We start from the raw sequence: 26,555 nt of genomic DNA, 5'->3' as shown, positions 1-26,555 counted from the left end.
GAGTATTTCCTTCAGTCTGTCTGTGTTGCCTAGCACCGACCCCCTCCACCCTGGCCTGACCCACACTGGAGCCCTTGCCCCAGCTCCGCACTGAAAGACAGCTGGGAAAATGCGACTTGCCTATGCCCCCCACACCCACCACCGAAGGCGGTGCCACTTCCTTGATGTCCTACGGCAATGCAAGCGCTGCGCAAGGTTGTGTACGTCACCTCCGAGTTCCTCTCGAAGTTCAGGTCGCCAGGTGCAGCCTTTTAAAGGCAGTGTGAAGTCACACCGACGTGAGCGGTAAATCTGACGTGGGGGGTTGATTCCAGCGAGCAGGGCTTATAATTAGATGCAAATATATTAAAATAACATTCCCAATGTGTGGCGGCGGGAAACGTGGCCCCGCCATTGACGGGTGGAGCGGACAATCACAAACTCGTTTCACAATGACATTAAAACCAATTTTGGCCTTCTCACCATGTTGTTGTGCCCCCCCTCACATGACACAAGGCATCAACAGGGCCGGAAAATTCCGGCCTTAGTCTTTGCTGAGTTCAGTTTGGTGAAAGCTGTTCCCAGTGGCCCTGAGCGAGACAAAAATATCCGACCAAGCCCCCATAGTGGCCTCTGTTGATAATGGTAAGTGTGGATGGCGAATGAGATGTCAGCTCAGATGCTCCAGACAATAAGAGTCTCCCAGCACCCAGCACACATTACTTGAGCTCGCTCTTGGGGGGATTATATCACAGCAATGAGTCAGCACCTTTAATGGGGCAATGTTGGTGCAGGGAATATTCCTTCAGTGTTGGGCAGAAATGGAGGCTGTACTGGAGCTGTCGGTCTGAACAATAGACACTAACCTGGGCAAGCCGTTCTCCTTCAGATGTGGGGACCTGACGGTGAGTATCATCATCCATCTTGTTACCCAGAAGAAGAATGACGACATCATCAGCCACTGTGTCCTAAAAAGAGAGAGAGAGAGATGGACAGAGCAAATCATAGAGAAAGAAATGGTAAGAGAGAGGGAGATGAAATGAGACAGAGGAAGAGAGAAAAAGAGATGGAGAAATGGAGAGAGGGAGACATAGAGAGATAGAGGGAGAGAAAGGGAGGAAGATGAAGGCAGGGAGATAGAAAGAAAGAGATGGAAGGAGACAGTATCGAAGGGAGGGAGATGTGGACGGTGGTTGGGGGATGGAGATAGAGAAACAGAAGGAGGAAGAGAAAAAGGTGGAAGAGGAAAGGGAGAGAATGATGGAAGGAAAGAGAGAGAGATGGAGGGATGAGGAGAGAAAGAAAGAAAGAGCAAGATTTACCTGGTTATGTATGATGAGCTTAATAACAAATGACAGTTAAAGATTAACCAGCTATTTTGACATTGTGTATTTTATAAAACAGGAGTGAACTGATGACACTGCCTATTGCAATCTCCCCACTGCCTATGTGCTGTCAGACATCCTGTCTCCAGTGATCCATAATTTTCTTCAGCTCAACATTGGGAAGACCAAAGCTACCATCTTCTGCAGCCTTCCTTCTGCTGTTCTGAGTCCTTGCTACAAACACGGTCTTCGCTCTGTCTAATCACTGCCTCAGACTGAACCAGACTGGCATAGGGACAAGAGTGGTGCCTGTGAGCAATGGTATCAGCCAGTGGTGGCATTGAGACAGTCTGGCTGATAACGGCCCTGAGTGTGAGCTCAAAAGGGCCTTGCAGGTCTAAAATGTCATGGAACAAAAGTCAGATCAATGTCAGTAAATAATGGAGGGCACATCTGCCTCATCGTGTCTTCAGGACCATCAACCATGGGATCAAAGTCTTTCCCTAGGCTCTGAGAGTTCTGACCCTAAACATGCTGAGTGCTAAAGCCCTGAATCTGAGAGCTTCTTACCTTGACACAGGCCAGCCAGTAATGCACGTCAGCGAAAGAACTTGAGGATGTAATGTCGTACATCACGATCACCCCATCAGCCTTCCTGAAGAACTGTCTGGTCACACTGTGGAATCTGTGAGGAAATGGTAAAGGATCAATCAGAGGAATGGACTACACAACAGATAGGCCTGTGATGACCAATCACTGAAGGGGTAGGGGGTCACATGACCCTCCAGTAAATCAATTCCTCCTCCTGTATAGGCAATTTCCGCAGTCTTACATGGGAGAGCTTTAACCCTCTGGGACAGAAAGCAGGCGGGGAACAGACAGAGAACAAATGCTTAGAAATGGGAAATGCAACTAACTTGCCACTAACCAACTTCCAGCATACAGTTTACCAGGGTCTGTAATGTCACTGAGTGATTTCCAAGCACTCTGGGGGAGGGAGGGTGAACAGACAGAAGTCGTGGTCCATATCAGGACCAATGACAGAGGTACAAAGAGGGAAGAGGTCCTGCAGGCGGACTTTAGGGAGATAGGAAAGTAACTAATAAGCAGGACCTCGGTAACCTCTGGATTACTCTCGTTGCTGCACTGAGTCTAGAAATAGGTGGGTAGAGCAAATGAATTTGTGTCTGGAGAGATGGAGGATGTTAGATTCCTGGAACATAGGGACTGGTTCTGAGGCAAACTGGTTACACCTCAATGAAGCCAGAGGTGGTGTGCTAGTGCTGTCGGGGAGGGTTTAAACTAACTTGGCAGGGGGGTGGGAACAAGGAGGTAACATTAGGAAGGAGAAACAAGGTGAATAAAGGATTGAGAAAAGTAGATAGCACTAGAGTAAGAATAAGTAAGGAATTAGGTAGGGTCAAAGAGAGTTTAATTGGATTCACAATGCATGTAAACATGCAAAGAATGGTGAATAAGGTTGGTGGGCTGCAGGTGAAAATATCCACATAGGAATATCACATGATGATAACAGAGACCTAACTCAAAAAAGAGCAGGACTGGGTGTTAAATATTCCTGGGCACGAGTGTTCAGGAAATATAGGGAAGAAAAGAAAAGAGGAGAGGTCGTAGTATTGATTCATGAGAACATTACAGTGTTACAGAGAAGATGTCCTGGTGGGGTCAAGAACAGAATCTATTTGGTTCAAGTTGAGAAGCAATGCAGGTGCCCATTACATGACTAGGTTATTCTGTGGGCCACCAGCTAGTGGGAAAGGTATAGAGGAACAAATTTTCAGGGATAATTACAGAGATGTTTAAAAATGATAGGGTAGTTATAATGGGGACTGGGATAGTAATAGTGTGAAGAGCAGAGAGGGGGAAGAGTTTCTGAAGTGTGTTCAAGAGAATTTTATTGATCAGTATGTTTGTAACTCAGTGAAGAACGAGGCATTGCTGGGTCTGGTTCTGGGGAATGAGGTGGGAACAATGATCCTTGTATCGTAAGGCTTAGGTTTAGCTATTGAAAAGGATCAGCAGCAACCCAGAGTAAAAATAATTCATTGAGGCAGGGTCAATTTCAGCTGGTTGAGAATCAATTTTTTTCTAGCTAAATCTAAATCAAAGTCAAAGCTTGGCAGACAAACTGGTAATGAACAATGGATTGCCTTTAAAGAGAGGATGGTTCAGGTGCAAATGAGGTTTATTGCTACAAGGGGAAAGGAAGGTCAAACAAATCCAGAGCTCCCTGGATCATACAGAGATAGACAGTAAGGTGAAGCAGAAAAAGGGTGCATATGGTAGATGCCAGGTTGATAATACAAGTAAGAACCAAGCTGAATATGGAGACTTCAGAGGGGAATTGAAAAAAAAGAAATGAGAGAAGCAAAGAGAGTATCAGAAGAGGCTGGCAATTAACATAAAAGGGAATCCAAAAGTCTTCTGCAGGCACATAAATAGCAAAAAGATAGTAAGGGGACCAGTGAAGCCGATGAGGGACCAAAAAGGAGATTTACTCTCAAAATCTTTACTCTGGAAGCACTGTCTTTGAATATTTTTAAGGAAGAGCTAGATAGATTCTTGATTAACAAGGGAGTGAAAGGTTATCGGGGGTAGGCAGGAATGTGGGGCTGAGAATCATTCAGATCAGGCATGATCTTATTGAATGACGGAGCAGGCTCGAGGGGCCGAGTGGCCTACTCCTGCTCCTAATTCATATGTATGTTCGTCTGTATGTAACACACTGACCCCTAGAGTTACTGTCCACTTTAACACACTGGCTTCTAGAGTTACTGTCCCCTTTAACAGACTGACCCTGTGAGTTACTGTCCCCTTTAACAGACTGACCCCTAGAGTTACTGTCCCCTTTTACACACTGACCCCGAGAGTTACCGTCCCCTTTAACACACTGACCCCTATAGTTACTGTCCCCATTATCACACTGACTGCTAGAGTTACTGTCCCCTTTAACACAGGGTCCCCTAGATTTACTGTCCCAATTAATACGCTGACCCCTCGAATTACTGTCTCCATTAACACACAGACCCCTAGATTTCTTGTACCTTTTAACACACTTATCCATAGAGTCATTATCCCATTAACATGCTGACCCCTACGGTTACTGTCCCTTTTAACACACTGACCGCTAGTGTTACTGTCCGCTTTAACACAATGACGCCTGGTGTTACTGTCCCCTTTAACACACTGACCCCTAGAGTTAATGTCCACATTAAACACCCTGACCCCTCGAGTCACTGATCCCTGATTTAAACGTTCTCGATGCTTCGGATCTTAGACATTGTCTGTTGATTGAATACCCAATTGGCTGGGTCTCCTGTTGGAGCCCCTCACTCACCGTTCCTGTCCAGCAGTGTCCCAGAGCTGGAGAGCAATGTGTCTACCGTCCACTGTCAGGGTCTTCACTCGATAGTCTATCCCTGCAGGAATGAAGGAACAGATCAGCTGTGTGCAGTGACACGTGGTCAGCTGGTTCACATGACCATCTCCGGGAACATCTTGTCCTCTCCATGAGACAGCAAGGAAATTATATATACCTAAGCTAGCCTGGCTACTTCATAAAAGTTTTTTTTTTTAAATGGACAAATGCCTGGGCTGATTAAATGGCTGCCGCTGACCATATGATGGTAGTCCTGAAAGTTTCTGTGCAGTTTAAACATGGACAAAGGTTAACACATCAAACCACTGGAATGTAACACTCCTGCATTGAATAAACATTCCAGCCAAACTAACACAAAGGATTAGCAGACGTCTGCACCAGCCAGCTATGGCCAAAGGCAGAGCTATTTGTGACTCCTCATCCCCAACATTGTGCTAATGGTCCTACAGTTACCTACTCAAAACACAATGGGTTGTAACAAAGGCCCTCTTTAGCTGAATAGCTCGATCTGAAACCACCCTGTCACATGACCGAGATTTGAGCTGTTTGAATTCCTTTAATTATATAGCTTTTGAATTTTATCTTCAGCTGCGGCTTAACCTCCGAAGGGAACCGGACTCCAGGCGAGCAGCCAGCCTTTGATCTCCATCTCTCTCCAAGTCTGATTCCCAGAAAGAGCTCTGTATTTTACCTACAGAGTCAACTAATTTCCAGGATACAAGAATACTCCTCTGCGTCTTCAACAGACTCAACCTGCAACTGTATTCCCAGGACCAAGACCAGGAATTCTGCCAGACAAAGCCACTGAAAAGAACCTTCCTTGGACATTGATTCTGGAGTCTGGACTCATATGAAACCATCATTCTTATTTTTATCCTGGTCTCTGCCCTGTACCCCTTTCTTTCCCTTATCCCTCTTTTACTGTATAAGTGCAAAAAGTGTCAGACATTGTGAAACCCCTTCTATGCATGTGTGTGTGTGTGTGTGTGTGTGTGTAGGTAAAATGACGTACCCCTCTTATTTTACCTTATCTTGAGTTTACTGTGAGGTTGTTAATAGAGGACTGGATCACTCCAAACTAAAGGGTTGGGGAAAATACAGCACCACTTATAAAAGGGGGAAATCAAAAATCAAAAACATCTTTCTGTTTACGGATGACCGGTGAGTGGGGAAATCAGGGCTGTTCAAAATTAAACCCCCTCCTGTCCATAAAAATCTCCTTCATCGCAGGGTGTGATTACTAAAGCATCTCCAATGTAAGAGCATGGATCAGTTACAGTGCAGCTCAAACCTGGAACACTCCAATGGCTGGATGTAATGTGACCGTGGACCAGAGCCAGGAGCTGCCCCCAGACACCATTGCTGCACTGTCTCACCCTGAACTCAGAGCCTGCACATTCACTGAGTCAAAAACTTACGGGTTCATGTCCCACTCTAGGGACGTGAACCGGCTGTCCAGTGCAATACTGAGGGAGTGCAGAACTGTCAGAGGTGCCATCTTCCAGATGAGACATTAAACAAAGGCCCCACCTGCACCCCCAGGTAGATGTAGAAGATCCCAGGGCAGTATTTTGAAGAAAAGCAAAGGGATTCTCCCCAGTGTCCCAGACAATATTTACCCTCAACCAACATTACTAAAACACCGGTACCAAAAATGCAGTTTGGGGGACCTTGCTTTGCATTAACTGACTATTGTGTTTACTTCATTAGGGAGGTTCCAGGATTGAAAGATTCAGTTCTATGGATAGACTGAAGAAGCTGAAGTTTCTCTCTTTAGAACAGAGAAGGCTATGAGGAGATTTGCTGGAGGTATTTCAAATTTCAAAGGGTTTTGATAAGAGTAAATTAAGAAAAATTCTCTCCAATGGCTGAAGGTTGATAACTAGAGGCCACAAAGGTGCGTAAAAATAGTTTTCCTCATGTTGCTTATGACTCCTTTACCAATTTTCATGCCAGGTGTGGCTAGGATTTGGAATTCACTGCCTGATAGGGTGGTGGATACAGGTTCAATTATAATGGTCAAAAGGGAATTGGAGAAATACTTGAGGGAGAAATTTTTTTAAATTGCAGGATATGGGGAAAGGGAGGGGGAGTGGGAAGAACTGGATTGCTCTTTGAAAGAGCCAGTACAGACTAGATGGGCTGATGGTTTCCTGCTGTGCTATACTACCCTATGATTCTATGACTATGACAGTGATTACACTTGTAAAGTATCTCATTGACTGTAAAGCTCTCTGGAACGCCCAGTGACTGTAAAAGGAGCTATATAAATGCAAGTCTTTCATTTTTCCATTTTTGATTGGAGGCTGCTACCTTGGGGAGCCCGATCAGAACATAGGACTTAGCAGCGGGAGTAGGCCATTCAGCCCTTTGAGCCTGTTCTGTCATTCAATAAGATTATGGCTGATCTGTTTGTGGTCTCAACTCTACTTTCCTGTCTGTCCACGCCCCGCCCCCCCCCCCCCCCCCCCCCCCCCCCCACCATAACCCTTGACTCCCTTGTCTAACAAAAATCAGTCTGAAGTGTTTTGTCACTTCTTAACAATTAAGAATACACACACACCGTTATCTGCTTCTGAACCCCCAACTTCCTCTGTAAAAAACAGAAGGTTCCTTTGTTCCTTACCCTACATCAGAGGGCAAAACATTCGGGACTTAGCACAGCCTACTGTCAGGTTTTTTTATATAACACTTCTTTTTTATCTGAAATGACCTTTTACAACAAAGTTTAAACATTAAACACAAACATCTCATCTCCTCCCCAATTAGCCAGGAACAAATCGGACAGGCAGTTTGCAGATTTGCTTTGGTCTAGGGAGGAGTGTTGGCTTAGGTATCTCAGTTTGTTTGCTTAGAAATGGAAGGTTCTGCTGTTCCACTTGTTTCTGTTCAGGTTCAACAGTTGCAGCTACAGGTTTGTCAGTTGAATTAATTCGGTTTTCACCCAACTAGAGCAGATGCTTCCCAGAAATCTTCCACTGTGACTGGAAATTTGGTTCCTTGGATTTGGCTTCTCTAATCTGGTCAGTGTGTCTCTTCCAGATTCCACAGGAAGATTCAACATCATAGGTCAGTGTTCCTCGACGCTTGATGATTCTTCTCAGGAGCCACTTTGGTGTCCCACAGCAATTTTGGACGCAAACAGACTGATCCATATTAAACTCACGAGCTGGCTTACTTGTGTCATGTGACCTTTTCTGATCAAGTTGCCTTGAACCAATCTTTCCTTTCAAATCCGGACACAGCAAATACATTCTGGTACACAGCCACCTTCAAACATCAACTCAGCAGACAATATGCCTGTTGTTGAATGTGGGGTGTTACGATATATCATCAAAAAGTTCTTCAGTTTCAACTTTCTGTCTGTTTGTGTCATCCCCTTCAGTATTGCTGTTTTAAATGTCTGGACAAAATGCTCCACTTCACCATTTGAGGATGGGTGGTAAGGCGAGATGAGAATCTGCTTGATCCCATTGTTTTTCAGGAATGTTTGAAATTCACATGACATGAACTGTGTGCCATTGACAGACACAATTTGCTCCGGCAATCCAAAAGTAGTGAACGCATTCCAGAGAGCATCAATGGTCTTTGCTGAAGTAGTCGACTTCATGGGAATAACATGAGGCCACTTTGTGTGGCATTCACCACAATTAGGAACGTGTGTCCGAGAAATAGTCCGGCAAAGTCCACATGAAGTCTCTGCTTGGGTGGTCAGGGCAAGCCCACGGATGTAATAGGACAGATGCAGGAGAAGACTTCATTTCTTGGCATGGAAGGCAATCACTAATGCCTTCAATGTCTTTATCCAGGTGTGGCTACCATACACGTAGACGAGCCAATGCTTTCATTTTGACGATTCCCATGTGACTGAGGTGAAGTTCTTCTAACACTTGTGTTTGGAATTTTGGAGGAACAACAACTCGGATTCTCCATAACAAACAATCGCCTTGCAGAGTCAGCTCAAATCTGTGCATGTAGTAAGGTTTAAGCTCAGTAGGTACTTTTTGAGGTACACACCCACCCTTCTGTGTACAGGTAAACTTTGGAAAGCACAGCATCCCTCTGTGTTTTACGTCGAATTTGATCCTCTTTAACAGGTAACATGTCTATCTGGTTCACATTGAAAGCAGTGACTTCACTTCGGGCTGTAGAGCTGTGGTGTAACGGAAGTCTGGAAAATGCGTCTGCGTTTCCATGATCCTCAGTACAGCGAAATATAATTTTGTACTGGTAAGCAGATAAAATCAGTGCCCACCTTTGTAGGCGTGCAGCGGCAAGTGTCAGGGTTTGTGACTTCGGGCTAAGCAACCAGGTCAAAGGCTTGTGGTCTGTCATTAACGTGAATTTATGCCCATACAAATACTGGTGGAACTTCTTGACTCCAAAGGTTAGTCCAAGAGCTTCCTTCTCAATTTGGGCATAATTTTGTTCTGTCTTGGACAATGTGCATGAGGCGTATGCAATGGACCTTTCACTGCCATCAGGAAACGTGTGGGAGATGACAGCTCCAACACCATATCCAGATGCATCACAAGCCAGGCTGACAGGCAACTTTTCATTGAAATGTGCCAGGACTTTAGCAGAAATGAGCTCTTGCTCGAGTTCTTCGAAATTTTCCTGACAGGTTTGTGACCAATCCCATTTTGCATTCTTCTTCAGATTATTCAGTGGTGCTGCCTTGGCAGCCATACCGGAAATGAACTTGCCACAGTAATTCACAAGTCCCAAAAACAAACGAAGCTCTTTAACATTTTTGGTCTGTGGTGCATTCACCACTGTCTCCACCTTTCTGGGAGAGGTCGAGAGGCCAGTTTCATCGATCACATGTCCCAGGTATTCGACTGAGGGCTTCAGGAACGAGCATTTGGATTTCTCACAGAGGATGCCGTATTTTTCCAGTCTATGCAGGACCCTGCCCAGGTTCTCTAAATGAGTTGGGAGGTTTTTCCCGGTGATGAGCATGTCGTCTTGGAAGCAGATTACTCCAGGGAGGCCCTGCAGTATTTTGTCCATGGCCTGCCGGAATAAGGCTGGTGATGACACGATTCCAAATGGTAGTCGTTTGTATTGATATAGACCTTTGTGTATGCTAACGGTTGTATACTTTCTGGAATCAGCTGCATTTGCAAAAATGCCTGTGATAGACAAGCTTGGTGAATAAAAAACAAAAACAGAATTACCTGGAAAAACTCAGCAGGTCTGGCAGCATCGGCGGAGAAGAAAGGAGTTGACGTTTCAAGTCCTCATGACCCTTCAACAGAAGCTTGGTGAATAATTCACCTCCATTCAGAGTGGCAAACAGATCCTCAATTTTTGGTAGCAGGTACTGATGCACTTCCAGGAAAGGATTAATGGTGATTTTATAGCTACCACATATTCTGATAAGAACATAAGATCATAAGAAGTAGGATCAGGAGTAGGCCCTTCAGCTCCGCCTGTCTCGCCATTCAATAAGATCATGGCTTATCTGCCCCAGGCCTCAACTCCTCTTTCATGCCAGCTCCTCATAGCCCTCAACTCCCCGATATTTCAAAAATCTATCTACTTCCTCTTTAAATACTTTCAGTGATCTAGCCTCAACAACTCTCTGGGGTGGAGAATTCCAGACATTCACTACCCTCTGAGAGAAGAAATTCCCTTGTATTTCAGTTTTAAATGAGTGTCCCCTTATTCTGTAACTATGTCCCCTAGTTCGAGATTCCCCCACTAGTGGAAGTATCTTCTCAACATCTACCCTGTCAAGCCCCCTCAGAATATTGTACGTTTCAATAAGATCACCCCTCATTCTTCTAAGATCTAATGAATAAAGGCCTAACCTGTTTAACTGTTCTTGATAAGTCAACCCCTTCATCCCAGGAATCAGCCTAGTGAATCTCTTTTGAACTGCCTCCAATGCTAGTATAACCTTTCTTAAATACAGGGACCAAAACTGTCCACAGCACTCCAGGTGTGGCCTCACCAACACCCTGTACAGTTGTAACAAGACTTCCCTATTTTTAAACTCCAACCCTCTAGCAATACAGGCCAAAATTCCATTTGTCGTCTTAATTACTTGCTGACCCTGCGTGCTAACTTTTTGTGTTTCATGCACAAGAACACCCAGATCCCTCTATGCTGCACTTTTTTGGATCTCTCTCCATTTAAATAATAGTCTGCCTTTCGATTCTTCCCACCAAAGTGCACAACCTCACACTTTCCTACATTAAACTCCATCTGCCAAGTTTTTGCCCACTCACTCAATGTATCTATATCCCCTTCCAGATTCCTTATGTCCTCATCACAACATGCCCTCCCACCTATTTTTGTATCATCAGTAAATTTGGATACATTACACTCTGCCCCCTCCTCCAAGTAATTAATATAGATAGTAAATAATTGAGGCCCTAGGACTGATCCTTGTGGCACTCCACTAGTTACATCTTTCAACCTGAAAAAGACCCATTAATCTCGACTCTCTGTCTTCTGTGTGTTAACCAATCCTCAATCCATGCTCATACATTACCCCCAATACCTGAGCTCCTATCTTGTGCAATAACTTTTCATGTGACACCTTATCAAATGCCTTCTGGAAATCCAAATACACCACATCTACCGGTTCCCCTTTATCAACTCTGCTTGTTATATCCTCAAAGAACTCTAGCAAATTTGTCAAACATGATTTCCCTTTCACAAAACCATGTTGATTCTGTTTGATTGTGTTAGGCTTTTCTAAATGTCCTGCTATTTCTCCCTTAATAATGGACTCTAGCAGTCAGGTGTTAGGCTGACTGGCCTATAGTTTCTTGCTTTCTGTCTCCCTCCCTTCTTGAACAGGGGCATCACATTAGCAGTTTTTCAATCCGCTGGGACCCTCCGGGAATCCAGTCAGTTCTGGAATATTTCGACCAATGCCTCCACTCTCTCTGCAGCCATTTCCGTTATCCTTCACTACTGGGACTATTGGAGCTGTCCACTCTGCATAATCAACTTTCTCAATTATCTGCAAGTTTTCACGTCATTCTAGTTCCTGCTCAATTTTCTGTTGCATTGAGTAGGGAATTGAACATGGTTTGAAGAACCTTGGCAAAGCTCCGGACTACACAGCAAGTTTGGCTTCAATGTTTTTAATAACAACAAGACCTTCTTTGAAGACATCAGTATGCTTGTCTACCAAGGACTGCAACATGGGGTTGCAATGCACTATATTTATTTTATTCCAGTCCAAAAAAAAAACATTTTTTTTTGCCAGTTCCTGCCCATAAGCGATGGATGATGATAAATGGGAACCTTGCCATTTGATCTCTGTACCTAGCTGGCATGGACATTTTTCCAAGTATATTCACAGGCTCACCAGTGTAGGTGCTAAGCTGGAGGAGGGTTTTCTCCAATGGGCATTTCCTGAAAATCTTCTCCCATGTCTTCTCTGAAGCAATAGAAACAGATACTCCAGTGTCGACCTCCATTTCAACCATTTTACCATTTAATGCAATGCCGACTTTTAGTCCTTCACCTAGTTTCAGATCAGACTGAAAGCAATACAATTGCTCTTCTGCATTGTCGCTGTTAGCTTCACTTTCTGTCTCGTCTGGACTCGCATTACTTTTGTATTTTGTTTCCAAGTAATGCGTCTTTTTAAACTGCCTGTTTATTTTCAAGCGTGACTTGTCTGTGTGCTCCTCATGATGCCCTTTTCTTGGTGGAACTGCTTTACTGTGATCAGCCTTTGATCTACATGCACGCTGTATGTGCCTTTTTTTTTCCATAGTAGTGACAATCAGCGGGGGTTTTCCACTTACAGGCTTCTGCATTATGCCCTGTCCATTACAGCAGTAACATGTTTGGAAGCGAGTATACCCTGACTTTACTATTTTAACTTCGGCATCGTTAGAATGCACTTTCAAATCTCCAGCTTGTTTCTCGGCCATTTCTATGCTTTGCGCAATCTCGAACGCTTTCTTCACTGTCAACTCTTGCTCCGCTAACAATCTACGCCAAATTCTTTCATTTCTTAGTCCACAAGCCAAGCGATTATGCAATACTTCTTCCAGGTCACCTTTAAAGTCACAATGTTCTGCTAATTTCCTTAACTCAGCCAGGAACTGGGAAACTGACTCACTTTCATGCTGTTCTCTTCAGTGAAACTTGAATCTCTTGGCAATACTTGCTGGTCTGGGATCAAAGTGCTTTTTCAAAACAACCACAAGCTCTTGAAAGCTTTTATCTGCTGGTTTGTCAGGAGCAATGCGATTTCTCAGTGAAGTGAAATTTTTCATTCCGATGACTGTAAGAAACACTGAGGCCCACTTTTACACTTCAATCTCATTCGCAATGAAAAACTGTTCCACTTGCTTGACATAAACTACAAAATCCAGAGTAGCTGGATCAAAAGCCTCTAAAGACCCTAATAATGATGAATCTGCTCTCATCACCACTTGAAGTGTTTTGTCACTTCTTAACAAGTAAGAATACACACACAGCTATCTGCTTCTGAACTCCAACTTCCTGTGTGAAAAACAGAAGGTTCCTTTATTCCTTATTCCACGCCAGAGGGCAATACATCCGGGATTTAGTACACCCTACTGTCAGGTTTTTTTATATAACACTTCTTTTTAACTAAAAAGTCCTTTGTCAGGAAAATATAATAATGCTATTGGAATTTACTGTGAAATAGTGATGTCTGTGTCTGTGTGTGTGTGCGTGTTTGTGTGTGCGCTTGTGTGTGTGTGTGTGACTTAATTGGATTAAAGGTAGCTGGTCTGAAGGCTTTGATGTTTTAGGGAATGAGCTAGGTTTGAAATATTAAGTAGATAAGCATAGGTGTAAAAGGACATTTGCATTTTTAAATAAACCAGACTAGATTGTTTTCAAACGAGAGAGTGAAATATTATACCTAGCCAGGTGGAATTCAGAAACAGTGTTTATTTTTCCAAAAGATTACTGGTAAAACTTAGTACTGTGAGAAGATTTTTTATTATTAGAGAGGTAAAGCCCAAAGACATAGTGGAACAATGGGAATTTGCATTCAAAGGGGAAAATATGTATAAAGGAGTGAAGGCTATGTGTAAGGGTAGGCATTTTATGATCTAACAAGTGTGCAAAGCCTTCACCATCTACGCCTCAAGCTGCTGTCTACAATGAACTGAAGTTAAGGAAATTCATTTTGATTTCGACTGGTTCAGGATATTGTGTGTCACCTTGCCTGGGTCCTTTAAAATCTATGTGTCTTACTATTGCCTTAATGAAAGTGTAACTGGAAGTCACAGTAAGTAGAGGATTTAGAAGTTATTATAGTAGTAATTTGTAGACATATGTATGTGCTTAAAAATCATTTTTCTTGTTAATAAATGTTTAATCTAGTTTTGTAAATTCTTAGAAGACTTGGTGGTCTTATTACTACTGAATTCAAGGCACACATCTCGAAATTTATACAAATTGCAAACAAGTTGTGGCAATTGTTTCAAGTTTCCCTTTGGGATTTGAACAATTCAGCATTTACCATTGGCTGTGCCATAACATCTTTTACAAAAAAGTATAAACGTTAAACACAAATATCACACTGTCTAACTCAGCCTTGAATAAATTCAATGACCCAGCCTCCATTGCTTTCTGGGGAAGAGAGTTCCACAGACCAACAACTCCCTGAGAAAAAATTCTCATAATCTCTGTCTTAAAAGGGACACCTCTTATTCTTAAACTGTGTCCCCTATTTCTAGTCTCCCCCACAAATGGAAACATCTTCCCAGTATCTACCCTATCAAGCCCCCTCAGGGTTTTATATGTTTCAATAAGATCACCTCTCATCTTTCTAAACTCCAATGGGTAAAGGCACAGCCTGTTCAACCTTTCCTCATAAAATAAATCCTTAATCCCAGAATGAGTCATGTGAACATTCTCTGAACCGCTTCTAACACAATTATATCTTTTTCAAATCAGGAGACCAAAACTACACAGTATTCCGGATGTGGTCTCACCAAGGTCCTGTACAGCTGCAGTAAAACTTCCCTACTTTTATATTCCATTCCCCTTGCAATAAAATACAACATTTCATTTGCCTTCTTAATCACTTGCTGTACCTGCACACTAACTTTTTGTGATTCATGTACCAGGTCATCCAGATCCCTCTGTACCGTGGTACTCTGCAATCTCTCTCCATTTAAATAATATGCTGCTTCTCTATTCTTCCTGCCAAAGTGAACAAGTTCACATTTTCCCACATGAAACTCCATCTGCCAATTTTTTGCCCACTCATTTAACCTGTCTATATCTCTGCAAAATCTCTTTACTTTCTCTTGACAGCTTAATTTCCTATCTCTCTTGGTGCCATTGGCAAATTTATCTACCATACATTCGGTCGCTTCATCCAAGTCATTGATATAGATCATAAATATTTGAGGCCCCAGCATTGATCCCTGTGGTACACAACTAGTTACATTTTGCTAACCCAAAAATGACCCATTTATCTTTACTTTCTGCTTCCTGTTAGCTAACCAATCCTTTATCTAAGCTAACATGTTACCCTCTATTTTGTGTAGTAATCTTTGATGTAGCACCTTATCAAATGCCTTTTGGAAATCCAAGTACACCACATCTACAGGTTCCCCATTATCTACCTTGCTTATTACTTCCTCAAAGAATTCTAATGAATTGAACAGTTATTTGGTAGTACAGAGCTTGAGTATTGCTGCTGAAAAAAGAGACATGCTGTTGAAACTTTTCATCCTGCACTCATCAGGACAGATTCACAAGAATACCAAATCTCAGAGGGACCAACAATGTATACTGCATGAGAATGGAGTGCTGATTGGTTAGCAAGTGGACTCAGATCGGTAGGGGTGTTGCCATGGAGAATGCACCAGGTAACAGTTAACTGCCAAGTTATAAAAACCCTAGTTAGACTTGTGTATGAGTAGTGAGCAGCCAGGTGATAGGATTCATCCTCACAGTTCACTGCATCCATGTATTTATGGGCTGCCCAAGAACACACATAAGTGATGTCTTTTACGCCCTATCTTACCTATGACTGGTTCTGCACAACATGAATTGGTCAAATGAGCTCTCTTCCCTCAACGTGCTAATTGAGCAATCTACCAATGGGTTCTTTACTATTATCTACTGCAAGCCCACCTTCATTGGTCAACATACACATTGGGATTCCTACCTTTCCACACGCTATAAGATTGGTCTTATCAGCAAACTTGTAAATAGGGCCCAAGCCATTTGCTCACCATGGAAGTTTGATGCTGAAACAGGGAGCATCAAAGACATCCTGCGGGAAAATCACAGATCACAGAATCACAGAATCACACAGTGCAGAAGAGGCCCTTCGGCCCATCGAGTCTGCACCGACATGTGAGAAACACCTGACCTACCTACCTAATCCCATTTACCAACACTTGGCCCATAGCCTTGAATGTTATGACGTGCCAAGTGCTCATCCAGGTACTTTTTAAAGGATGTGAGGCAACCCGCCTCCACCACCCTCCCAGGCAGTGCATTTCAGACCGTCACCACCCTTTGGGTAAAAAAGTTTTTCCTCACATCCCCCCTAAACCTCCTGCCCCTCACCTTGAACTTATGTCCCTTCATGACTGACCCTTCAACTAAGGGGAACAGCTGCTCCCTATCCACCCTGTCCATGCCCCTCATAATCTTGTACACCTCGATCAGGTCACCCCTCAGTCTTCTCTGCTCCAACGAAAACAACCCAAGTCTATCCAACCTCTCTTCATAACTTAAATGTTTCATCCCAGGCAACATCCTGGTGAATCTCCTCTGCACCCCCTCCAGTGCAACACATCCTTCCTATAATGTGGCGACCAGAACTGCATACAGTACTCCAGCTGTGGCCTCACCAAGGCTCTATACAACTCCAACATGATCTCCCTACTTTTATAATCTATGCCTCGATTGATAAAGGCAAGAGTCCCATGTGCCTTTTTCATCACCCCATTAACATGCCCCTCAGCCTTCAGAGATCTATGGACACACATGCCAAGGTCCCTTTGTTCCTCAGAACTTCCTAGTGTCAAGCCGTTCATTGAATACTTCCTTGTCAAATTACTCCTTCCAAAGTGTATCACCTCACACTTTTCAGGATTAAATTCCATCTGCCACTTATCTGCCCATTTGATCATCCCGTCTATATCTTCCTGTAGCCCAAGACACTCAACCTCACTGTTAACCACCCGGCCAATCTTTGTATCATCTGCAAACTTACTAATCCTACCCCCCAGATAATCATCTATGTCGTTTATATAAATGACGAATAATAGGGGGCCGAGCACAGATCCCTGTGGTACGCCACTGGACACTGGCTTCCAGTCACTAAAGCAGACTTCTGTCATCACTCTCTGTCTCCTACAACTAAGCCAATTTTGAATCCACCTTATCAAATTACCCCATATCCCATGTGCATTTGCCTTCTTTATAAGTCTCCCATGTGGGACCTTGTCAAAGGCTTTGCTGAAATCCATATAAACTACCCTCATCTACACACGTGGTCACCTCCTCAAAAAATTCGATCAAATTTGTTAGGCATGACCTCCCTCTGACAAAGCCATGCTGACTATCCCTGATCAAACCTTGCCTCTCCAAATGGAGATAGATTCTCAACTTCAGAATTTTCTCCAATAATTTCCCTACCACTGACGTGAGACTCACTGGCCTGTAGTTCCCTGGCTTATCTCTACAACCCTTCTTAAATAGTGGAACCACATTAGCTGTTCTCCAGTTCTCTGACACCTCCCCCGTGGCCAGAAAGGAATTAAAAATTTGGGTCAGAGCCCCTGCGATCTCCTCCCTCAGCAGTCTAGGACACAAATCATCCAGACCTGGAGATTTATCCACTGTTAAGCCTGCCAACACCTCCAATACCTTGTCACTCCCTATATCAATTTGCTCAAGAACCTTGCAGTCTCTTTCCCCGAGTTCCATGCCTTCACCTTCATTCTCTTGGGTGAAGACGGATGTCAAGTATTCGTTCGACATTCCACCGATGTCCTCTGGCTCCACCCATAGATTGCCCCCTTGGTCTCTAATGGGCCCTACTCTTTCCCTGGTATCCTCTTCCCATTGATATACTTATAGAATATCTTGGGATTTTCCCTACTTTTACCAGCCAGAGCTTTCTCATGTCCCCTCTTTGCTCTCCTAATTGCTTTCTTAAATTCCACCCTGCACTTTCTGTACTCCACTAATGCCTCTGCTGATTTGCTTCCCTTGTACCTGCTAAAAGCCTCTCTTTTCCTTCTCATCGTATCCTGAATATCCCTGGTCATCTCTGGTTCTCTGGGCTTGTTACTCCTTCCTATCACCCTAAAGGGCACATGTTGAGCCTGTACCCTCCCCATTTCCTTTTTGAACACCCCCTACTGCTCCTCCGTAGATTTCCCCATAAGTAACTGTTCCCAGTCTACCTTGGCCAGATCCTGCCTTATTCTACTAAAATCCACTCTCCCCCAATCCAAAACATTTTTTTGCAACATGTCTATTTGTCTACAAAGAGTCCATAACAAGCTTATGAGAATGCCTACCCTCACTGGATCATTTTGTGCTGTATATCACACAAACTCATGAATGGATCTAAAGCCGCCACTTTCAGTCCTGAAAGGTCTACCTCAGATTACTCTATAAGGGCAAGGTATCTCAAAAATTTGAGCAACAGGTGAAGCTAGCTGTTTCATGCTGCTACAATGCTGTAGCAACATGAGTGGTATTCGCCACTAACAGGATGCTGCTGTCAAGCCAAAAAGACGTTCTGCCTATCACACAAATGAGTAATGGGGTATATGAATTTCAGTGTCAGTGTGATGCTAGGTATGTAGGTCGTACCACCCAAAGACTGGCAGATCATATCAAACAGCATGTCCCAGCCGCTGTTCACAACAGGCAAAGTACTGACTGTACCCAACCAGCCAGTGCTTGCAAAGCTCAAAACACAGTTCCCAACATTAGATGTCATTCCGCAATTGGACAGCATTTGCTAAACAATCCTGATTGTGCCAAGAACTACACTGAAAACCAATTTAAGATTACCAGTTGGGCTCGCAGTGTGGCTCACTTATACATGCTAGAAGCTACATATATTAATACACAGAGCCCTGTCCTTTGCAGACAGAAGGAGCATGACAATGCATTGCACCTTTTTCAACTATATAAAAGCTTTGGTGATAGCCAATCCCTGGTTCCATTCTCCATGGCAATGCCTTGACCAAATCAGAGCGTACCTCTGATTCCCTGCTATAGTGTGTGACCTACTGTGCTCTATACTGTATGATTATGTTCACTCGTGCTCTGTAATTGGGAGCAGACTAGTCTAGAGGGAGCTTCACTCTGCATTGCTCCGAGTTAATTACTGCATGCCACTTCACAGGAGCATTATCAAATAAAAATTGATACCGGGCCACATAAGGAGATAATAGAACAAGACTAAAATACTGCAGATGCTGGAAATCTGAAATAAAAACAGAAAATGCTGGAAGTAGTCAGAAGGTCTGACAGCTTTTGTGGAGAGAGAAACGTTTCAGGGTTGTGACCATCAGCTAACGGGAACAGCTTTTCCTTGTCTAGCTTAAAGCTGTAATAATCTTGGACACTTCAAATCTCCCCTCAATCTTCTTTGCTCCAAGGAGAACAACCCCAGCTTCTCCAGCCTAACCTTGTAGCTAAAATCCCTCATCCCTGGAACCATTCTGGTAAATCTCCTCTGCACCCTCCCAAGGACACTCACATCCTTTCTGAAAAGTGGTGACCAAAATTGGAGCAATTCCTTTGTTGGGGCCTAACCAGAGCTTTATAAAGGTTCAACATAACTTCCCTGCTTTTGTACTCAGTGTCTCTATTTATGAAGCCCAATATCCCATATGCTTTACTAACTGCTCTCTCAATAGATCCACCTTCAAAGACCTATTATGCACATGAACTCCCAGGTCCCTCAGTCCCTGCATACTCTTCAGAACTGTACCATTAAGCCTATTTTACCTCTCCCTATCTCTTCTGTCAAATATCATCACCTCACATTTCTCTGGATTAGGTTCCATCTGCCACTTGTCTGCCCATTCTGCTGGCCTATCTATGTATCTCCTGCTGCAGTCAGTTGGTATTGTCCTCACTGTTTGTCACACCTCCAAGTGTGGTACTATCAACAAATTTTGAAATGTTACTTTGTATTACAATCTCCAATCATTTATAAATAATAAAAAGCAGTGGTCCTAGCACTGACCCTTGGGAAATCCTCATTGTCTACCACCTTCCAGTCTGAAAAATAATCATGTACCACAACTCACTGTTTCCTGTCCTTAAACCAATCCTTCATCCAATTTCATACTGACCCTCCCATTCTATGAGCCTCAATTTTGCTAACAAAGATTACAGAGATAGGGAGGGACGAGACCATGGATGGATTTGAAAACAGGGGTGGGAATTTAAAAATCTAGACATTGGCCAACTGAAGGCCAATCTAGGTAAATGAGCATGAGTGAATAGGTGAACAGGACTTAGTGTGAGTGAGGTTACAGCCAGCAGTATTCTCAATCGGCTTAAATTTATGAAGGGTGGAATGTGGGAATCCATCCAGGAATGCTTTAGAATACTCAGGTCCAGAGATAATAAAGCCATGGATAAGGGCTTCAGTAGCTGAGGTAGAAATGAGTCGAGAAATGTCATATAGGAAGGAAGTCTTAGTGATAATGCAGATTAGTTGGAAGCTCACCACTGGAGCAGAGATTGTGACGGGGACCAAAACAATGGCTTCAGTCTTCCCAGTATTTAGTTAGAGGGAATTTCTGTTCATCCAGTACTGGAGGTTGGACAAGCACTCTGGTCATTTAGAGACAGTGGAGGGATTTCTCACTCAGGGGTCTCTCTTCCACACACCCAGACCATGGCGGTACAGTGAGACCATTCTCCTTTTCAGAATTAGTGCTTCTTTCCATTTTTGCAGTTTTGTCATACCTACTGTGGCTGCTAACGCAAGTTCAAAATTATTGTCATAGAAACGCTGGATGAAAGATGTTTTCCCAGCATTGGCACTCCCAACAAACATGATGTTGTAGAGATGGTCTGGATCTTTGGTGCGTTCTTCCTGTTGAAAGAGAGGACAGAAATCCAATGAATGGGAATCTCACATTCAATTCACTGCATTACTCATAGCCAGAACTGAAATGGGCTGCAGCATCACATCAATCCATAAACACTGATGTCAGGGGAAATGATGTCAGAGATCACAACAGATTCAACAATTCCAGGAACTGGGCAACAGTCCACTTGGTGATGCAGTAACAGAGGTCAAACTGTTCGATGCTCCCTTGTGACATCTTGTTAGCTGCCCAATTTTAACAGTGGGATAAGGCTGTTTATTTTACACTGGATACATCTCACATCACTCTCCTTTGAACCCTGCTCACTCAGGAATTTCCAATTTAATATCAAACTAGGCAAGATTCCCAGTTATTGGCCAAAAACACTGAAATGAGCATTCTCGAACTCGCAATAGATACAGCAGAAAACAACCACAGCTCATCACTTAGTGTCCTATTGACAGCCAGGTCCCAGAGGAGAAGCGGCAGTGTGATAAACTCCAACAGGGTGATAATCCCAGACAGTGTGATAATCTCAGACAGTGTGATAAATCCAGACAGTGTGATAATCTCAGACAGTGTTATAATCTCAGTGTGATAATATCAGTGTGGTAATCCCAGTGTGATAATCTCAGACAGTGTGATAAACTCCAACAGGGTTATAATCCCAGAGAGTGTGATAATCTCAGACAGTGTGATAATCCCAGACAGTGTGGTAATATGAGACATTGTGATAATCCCAGCCAGTGTGATAATACCAGACAGTGTGATAACCCCAGGTAGTGTGATAACCCCAGGTAGTGTGATAACCACAGACAATGTAATAATCCCAGTTTGATAATCTCAGACAGTGTGATAATCCCAGACAGTGTGATAATACCAGACAGTGTGATAATCCCAGACAATGCAATAATCCTAGTGTGATAATCCCAGACAGTGTGATAATACCAGACAGTGTGATAACCCCAGACAATGCAATAATCCTAGTGTGATAATCCCAAACAGTGTGATAAACCCAAACAGTGTGATAAACCCAGACAGTGTGATAATCCCAGACAATGTGATAATCCCAAACGGTGTGATAATTGCAGACAGTGTGAATATCCCAGACAATGTGATAATCTCAGACAGTGTGAGAATCCCAGATAGTGTGATAATCCCACATGGTGTGATAATTGCAGACAGTGTGAATATCCCAAACAGTGTGATAATCCCAGACAGTGTGATAATCCCAGTGTGATAATCCCAGACAGTGAGATAATCCCAGTGTAATAATCTCAGATGGTGTGATAATATCAGACAGTGTGATATTCCCAGCATGATAATCCCAGGCAGTGTGATAATCCCAGACAATGATATCATCCCAGGGTGATAACCTCAGACAGTGTGATAATCTCAGACAGTGTGATAAACCCAGACAGTGTGATAATCCCAGACAGTATGATAATCCCAGACAGTGTGAATATCCCAGACAGTGTGATAATCCCAGACAGTGTGATGATCCCAGACAGTGTGACAATCCCAGACAGTGAGATCATCCCAGTGTGATAATCTCAGACAGTGTGATAAACCCAGACAGTGTGATATTCCCAGACAGTGTGATAACCCCAGACAGTGTGTTAATCCCAGACAGTGTGATTATTCCAGATGGCGTGATAACCCCAGACAGTGTGATAGTCTCAGACAGTGTGATAGTCCCAGACAGTGTGATAATCCCAGACAGTGTGATAATCTGACAGCCAATTGCTGGAGTACCGAGACCTTCCTGCTGCTCTGATAGTGGAGGAGTCTAGTTCCCAGGCCTATCTATCTCTTTGATTTTCTTTGCTGCTCTGTCTCTTGCTGAAGTTTTTGCTATTACCTCACAGGCCTCTCCATCACCGCCTGTTGCCATGGTCACATCCTGCCCTTTGACCCTCTGGTGAAGCCCAGGATCCTGTCCAAGTGGGGCTGCTTTGCTCGAGGTGTTGTGAGTCACATGGCATTGGATGGAATGGGTTCTCTGAATTCTGTTAGGCAAGAATGACAGAGGGAGAACAGCATTACTATGCAAGCCACACAGTTAGATCAAACCACTACGAAAACAAGAAAAAAACCAGATGGTCCATTCAACATTGATCTAAGCATCAGATATGGACATGACAAAAGTAGATCCAGCCCTGTTGACCCTACAAAGTCCTCCTTATGAACATTTGGGGGCTTGTGCCAAAATTGGGAGAGCTGTCTCACAGGCTAGTCAAGCAACAGCCTGACATAGTCATCTTCAAGGAATCATATCTTACAGACAATGTCCGAGACACTGCCATCACAATCCCTGGGTATGTCCAGTCCCACGGGCAGGACAGACCCAGCAGAGCTGGCGGCACAGTGATATACAGTAAAGTAATGGAAGGGATCATTAACAGTGTTATCAAGCGGCACTTGCTTAGCAACAACCTGCTGACTGGCGCTCAATTTGGGTTCCACCAGGGCCACTCAGCTCCTGACCTCAATGCAGCCTTGATTCAAACATGGGCAAAAGAGCTGAACTCCCGAGGTGAGGTGAGAATGACTGCCCTTGACATCAAGGCCGCATTTGACCAAGTGTGGCATCAAAGAGCCCTAGCAAAACTGGAGTCAATGGGAATCAGGGGGAAAACTCTCCCGGTTGGAGTCATACCTAGCATAAAGGAAGATGGTTGTGGTTGTTGGAGATCATTCATCTCAGCTCAAGGGCATCACCGCAGGAGTTCCTCAGGGTAGTGTCCTTGGCCCAACCATCTTCAGCTGCTTCATCAATGGCCTTCTTTCCATCATAAGGTCGGAAGTGGGGATGTTCACTGATGATTGCACAATATTCAGCACCAACCGCGACTCCTCAGATACTGAAGCAGTCCATGCCCAAATACAGCAAGACTTGGGCCATATCCAGGCTTGGGCTGACAAGTGGTGAATAACTTTCGTGCCACACAGGTGTCAGGCAATGACTGTCTCCAACAAGAGAGAATCAAACCATCGCCCCTTGATGTTCAAAGGCTGAATACCCCACTATCAACATCCTGGGGGTTACCATTGACCAGAAACTGAACTGGACTAGCCATATAAATACTGTGGCTACAAGAACAGGTCAGAGGCTAGGAATTGCGTGATGAATAACTCACCTCCTGACTCCCCAAAGCCTGTCCACCAGCTACAAGGCACAATTCAGGAGTGTGATGGAATACTCCCCACTTGCCTGGATGAGAGCAGCTCCCACAACACTGAAGAAGCTTGACACCATCCAGGACAAAGAAGCCCGCTTGATTGGCACCACATCCACAAACATTCACTCCCTCCACCACCGATGCACAGTAGCCACAGTGTGTACCATCTCCAAGATGCACTGCCAAAATTCACCAAGGCTCCTTCAACAGCACCTTCCAAACCCACGACCTCTACCATTTAGGAGGACAAGGGCAGCAGATAGATGGGAACAGCACCACCTGGAAGTTCCCCTCCAAGCCACTCACCATCCTCACTTGGAAATATTTCACTTTACTGTCACTGGGTCAAACTCCTGGAACTCCCTCCCTAACAGCACTGTGGGTATGCCTACACCACATGGACTGCAGCGGTTCAAGAAGGCAGCTCACTACTACCTTCTCAAGGGCAACTAGGGATGGGCAATAAATGCTGGCCCAGCCAGCGAAGCCCACATCCCATGAATGAATTTTAAAAATACAGTTGGGAAGCAGTGGCCCTGGGCATCTTCAACATTGACTCCTAACCCCATGAAATCTCATGGCATCAAGTCAAACAAGGGCAAGGAAACCTCCTGCTGATTACCACATACCCGCACCCCCCTATCCCCGCCCTCCACACCACCTGGAGGAAGCACTGAGGGTGGTAAGGGCACAGAACATACTTTGGGTGGGGGACTTCAATGTCCATTAACAAGACTGGCTCGATAATAGGAACACAGGAACTTAGGACCAGGGATAGGCCATTCAGCCCTTCGAGCCTGCTCCACCTTTCTATAAGATCATGGCTGATCTGTTTGTGGTCTCAACTCCACTTTCCTGTCTGCCCCCATAATCCTTGACTCTCTTGCTGAACAAAAACCTGTCTAACTCAGCCTTGAATAAATTCAATGACCCAGCCTCTACTGCCTTCTGGGGAAGAGAATTCCACAGACTAACAACTCTCTGGAAAAAAATCCTCATCTCTGTCTTAAAGGGAAAACCTCTTATTCTTAAACTGTGTCCCCTAGCTCTTATCAAACATCCCCCTGGTATCCCCTCAGGATTTTATATGTTTCAATAAAATCACCTCCCATTCTTCTAAACTCCAATGGATGTAGGCCCAACCTGTTCAACCTTTCTTCATAAAATAATCCCTTCAACCCAGGAGTGAGTTGAGCGAATCTTCTCTGAAGTCCTTCTAATTAAATATATCCTTTTTCAAATACGGAGACCAAAACTACCAAAAATGGTAACACCATTATTGACCAAACTGGCTGAGTCCTGAAGGCCATATCTGCCAGAGAGAACCAGCAGGAGGAAAAAACCTATTTGATCTCATTTCAACCAATCGACCTGTTGCAGATGTATCTGTCCATGTCAGTATTGATGGGAGTGATCAGCATGTGATGCATATGGAGATTAAATCCTGTTCTTACATTGAGGATATCATCCATCTGTGCTCCAGATCAACCAAGCCTCTAGCCAAGATGTAGTGATAATGTCACTGGCTATTAATCCAGAGGGCCAGCCTAAAGTTCTGGGGACGTGGGCTCAAATCTCAACACAGCAGCTGGTGGAATTTAAGTTCAATTAATAAATCTGGAATATAAAGCTAGTCTCAGGAATGGTGACCATGGCAACTATCATCGATTATCATAAAAACCCATCTGGTTCACTATTGTCCTTTAGGGAAGGAAATCTGCCATCCTTACCTGGTCTGGCCTACACGTGACTCCAGGCCCACAGTAATGTGGTTGACTCTTAAATGCCCTTTGAAATGGCTGAGCAAGCCACTCAGCTCAAGGTTGATTAGGGATGGGCAGCAAATGCTGGTCTTGCCAGCAACACCCACATCCCATGGAAGAATAAAGAAAGAAAAGCTGTTCCAGTTCATCCACAATACTGACTGACATCTACCTGACAATGTAGAAAATTGCCCACTGATATCTTATCCGCAAAAAGCAAAACAAATTTAACCTGCCAAGCACCATGCTATTAGACTCCTTTCCATCAACAAAGTCTTCAAACAACAACAACTTGTATATGTATATAGTGCCTTCAAAATCATAAAATCACAATATAAAACAAAGTATGACACCTGACCCCATAAAGAGATATTAGGACAGATGGTCTAACGTTGGTCACAGAGATAGATTTTAAGGGCAATCTTAAAGGGAGGGAGAGAGTTGGAGAGGTTTAAGGAGGGAATTCCAGAGCTTAGGGTCCTGGCAACAGAAGGCACAGGCACCAATGGGGAGTGATTAAAATCAAGGATGCTCAAGAGGCTGGAATTGCAGGAGCACAGAGATTGCAGGGGGTTTTAAGGCTGGAGGAGATTACAGAAATAGGGAGGGGTGAGGCCATTGAGTGGCAAGTAACATTCGTGCCACACAAGTGCCAGGCATCGACCATCTCCAACAAGAGAGAATCTAACCATCTGCCCTTGACATTCAATGGCATTACCATCGCTGAATCCCCCACTATCAACGTCCTGAGGGTTACCATTGACCAGAAACTGAACTGGACCAGCCTCGCTGGACTAGTCAGTTAGAAAAGTGAATGAATTGTGAATGAATTAATATAAAGTGAAAATTTAGAG

General features: G+C 43.9%; 1 protein-coding gene across 1 annotated transcript in view; it reads right to left on the bottom strand.

Annotated features, from left to right (window-relative positions):
• LOC144683644 (uncharacterized) overlaps nucleotides 1–26,555 on the bottom strand; it is a 220,578-nt gene that overhangs the window by 8,863 nt on the left and 185,160 nt on the right. Inside the window, exons 45-49 of the mRNA XM_078546887.1 lie at nucleotides 22,618–22,765; nucleotides 20,632–20,761; nucleotides 4,660–4,741; nucleotides 1,875–1,989; nucleotides 846–947 (exon numbers count right to left, since the gene is read on the bottom strand). Of these exons, the coding sequence (XP_078403013.1) occupies nucleotides 846–947; nucleotides 1,875–1,989; nucleotides 4,660–4,741; nucleotides 20,632–20,761; nucleotides 22,618–22,765 (577 nt within the window). The remainder of the gene's footprint in view (nucleotides 1–845; nucleotides 948–1,874; nucleotides 1,990–4,659; nucleotides 4,742–20,631; nucleotides 20,762–22,617; nucleotides 22,766–26,555) is intronic.

The sequence above is a fragment of the Cetorhinus maximus genome, chromosome 8 (assembly GCF_964194155.1).
Source record: "Cetorhinus maximus chromosome 8, sCetMax3.hap1.1, whole genome shotgun sequence".
NCBI lineage: Eukaryota > Metazoa > Chordata > Chondrichthyes > Lamniformes > Cetorhinidae > Cetorhinus > Cetorhinus maximus.
This window is presented reverse-complemented; position numbering and strand designations above follow the sequence as displayed.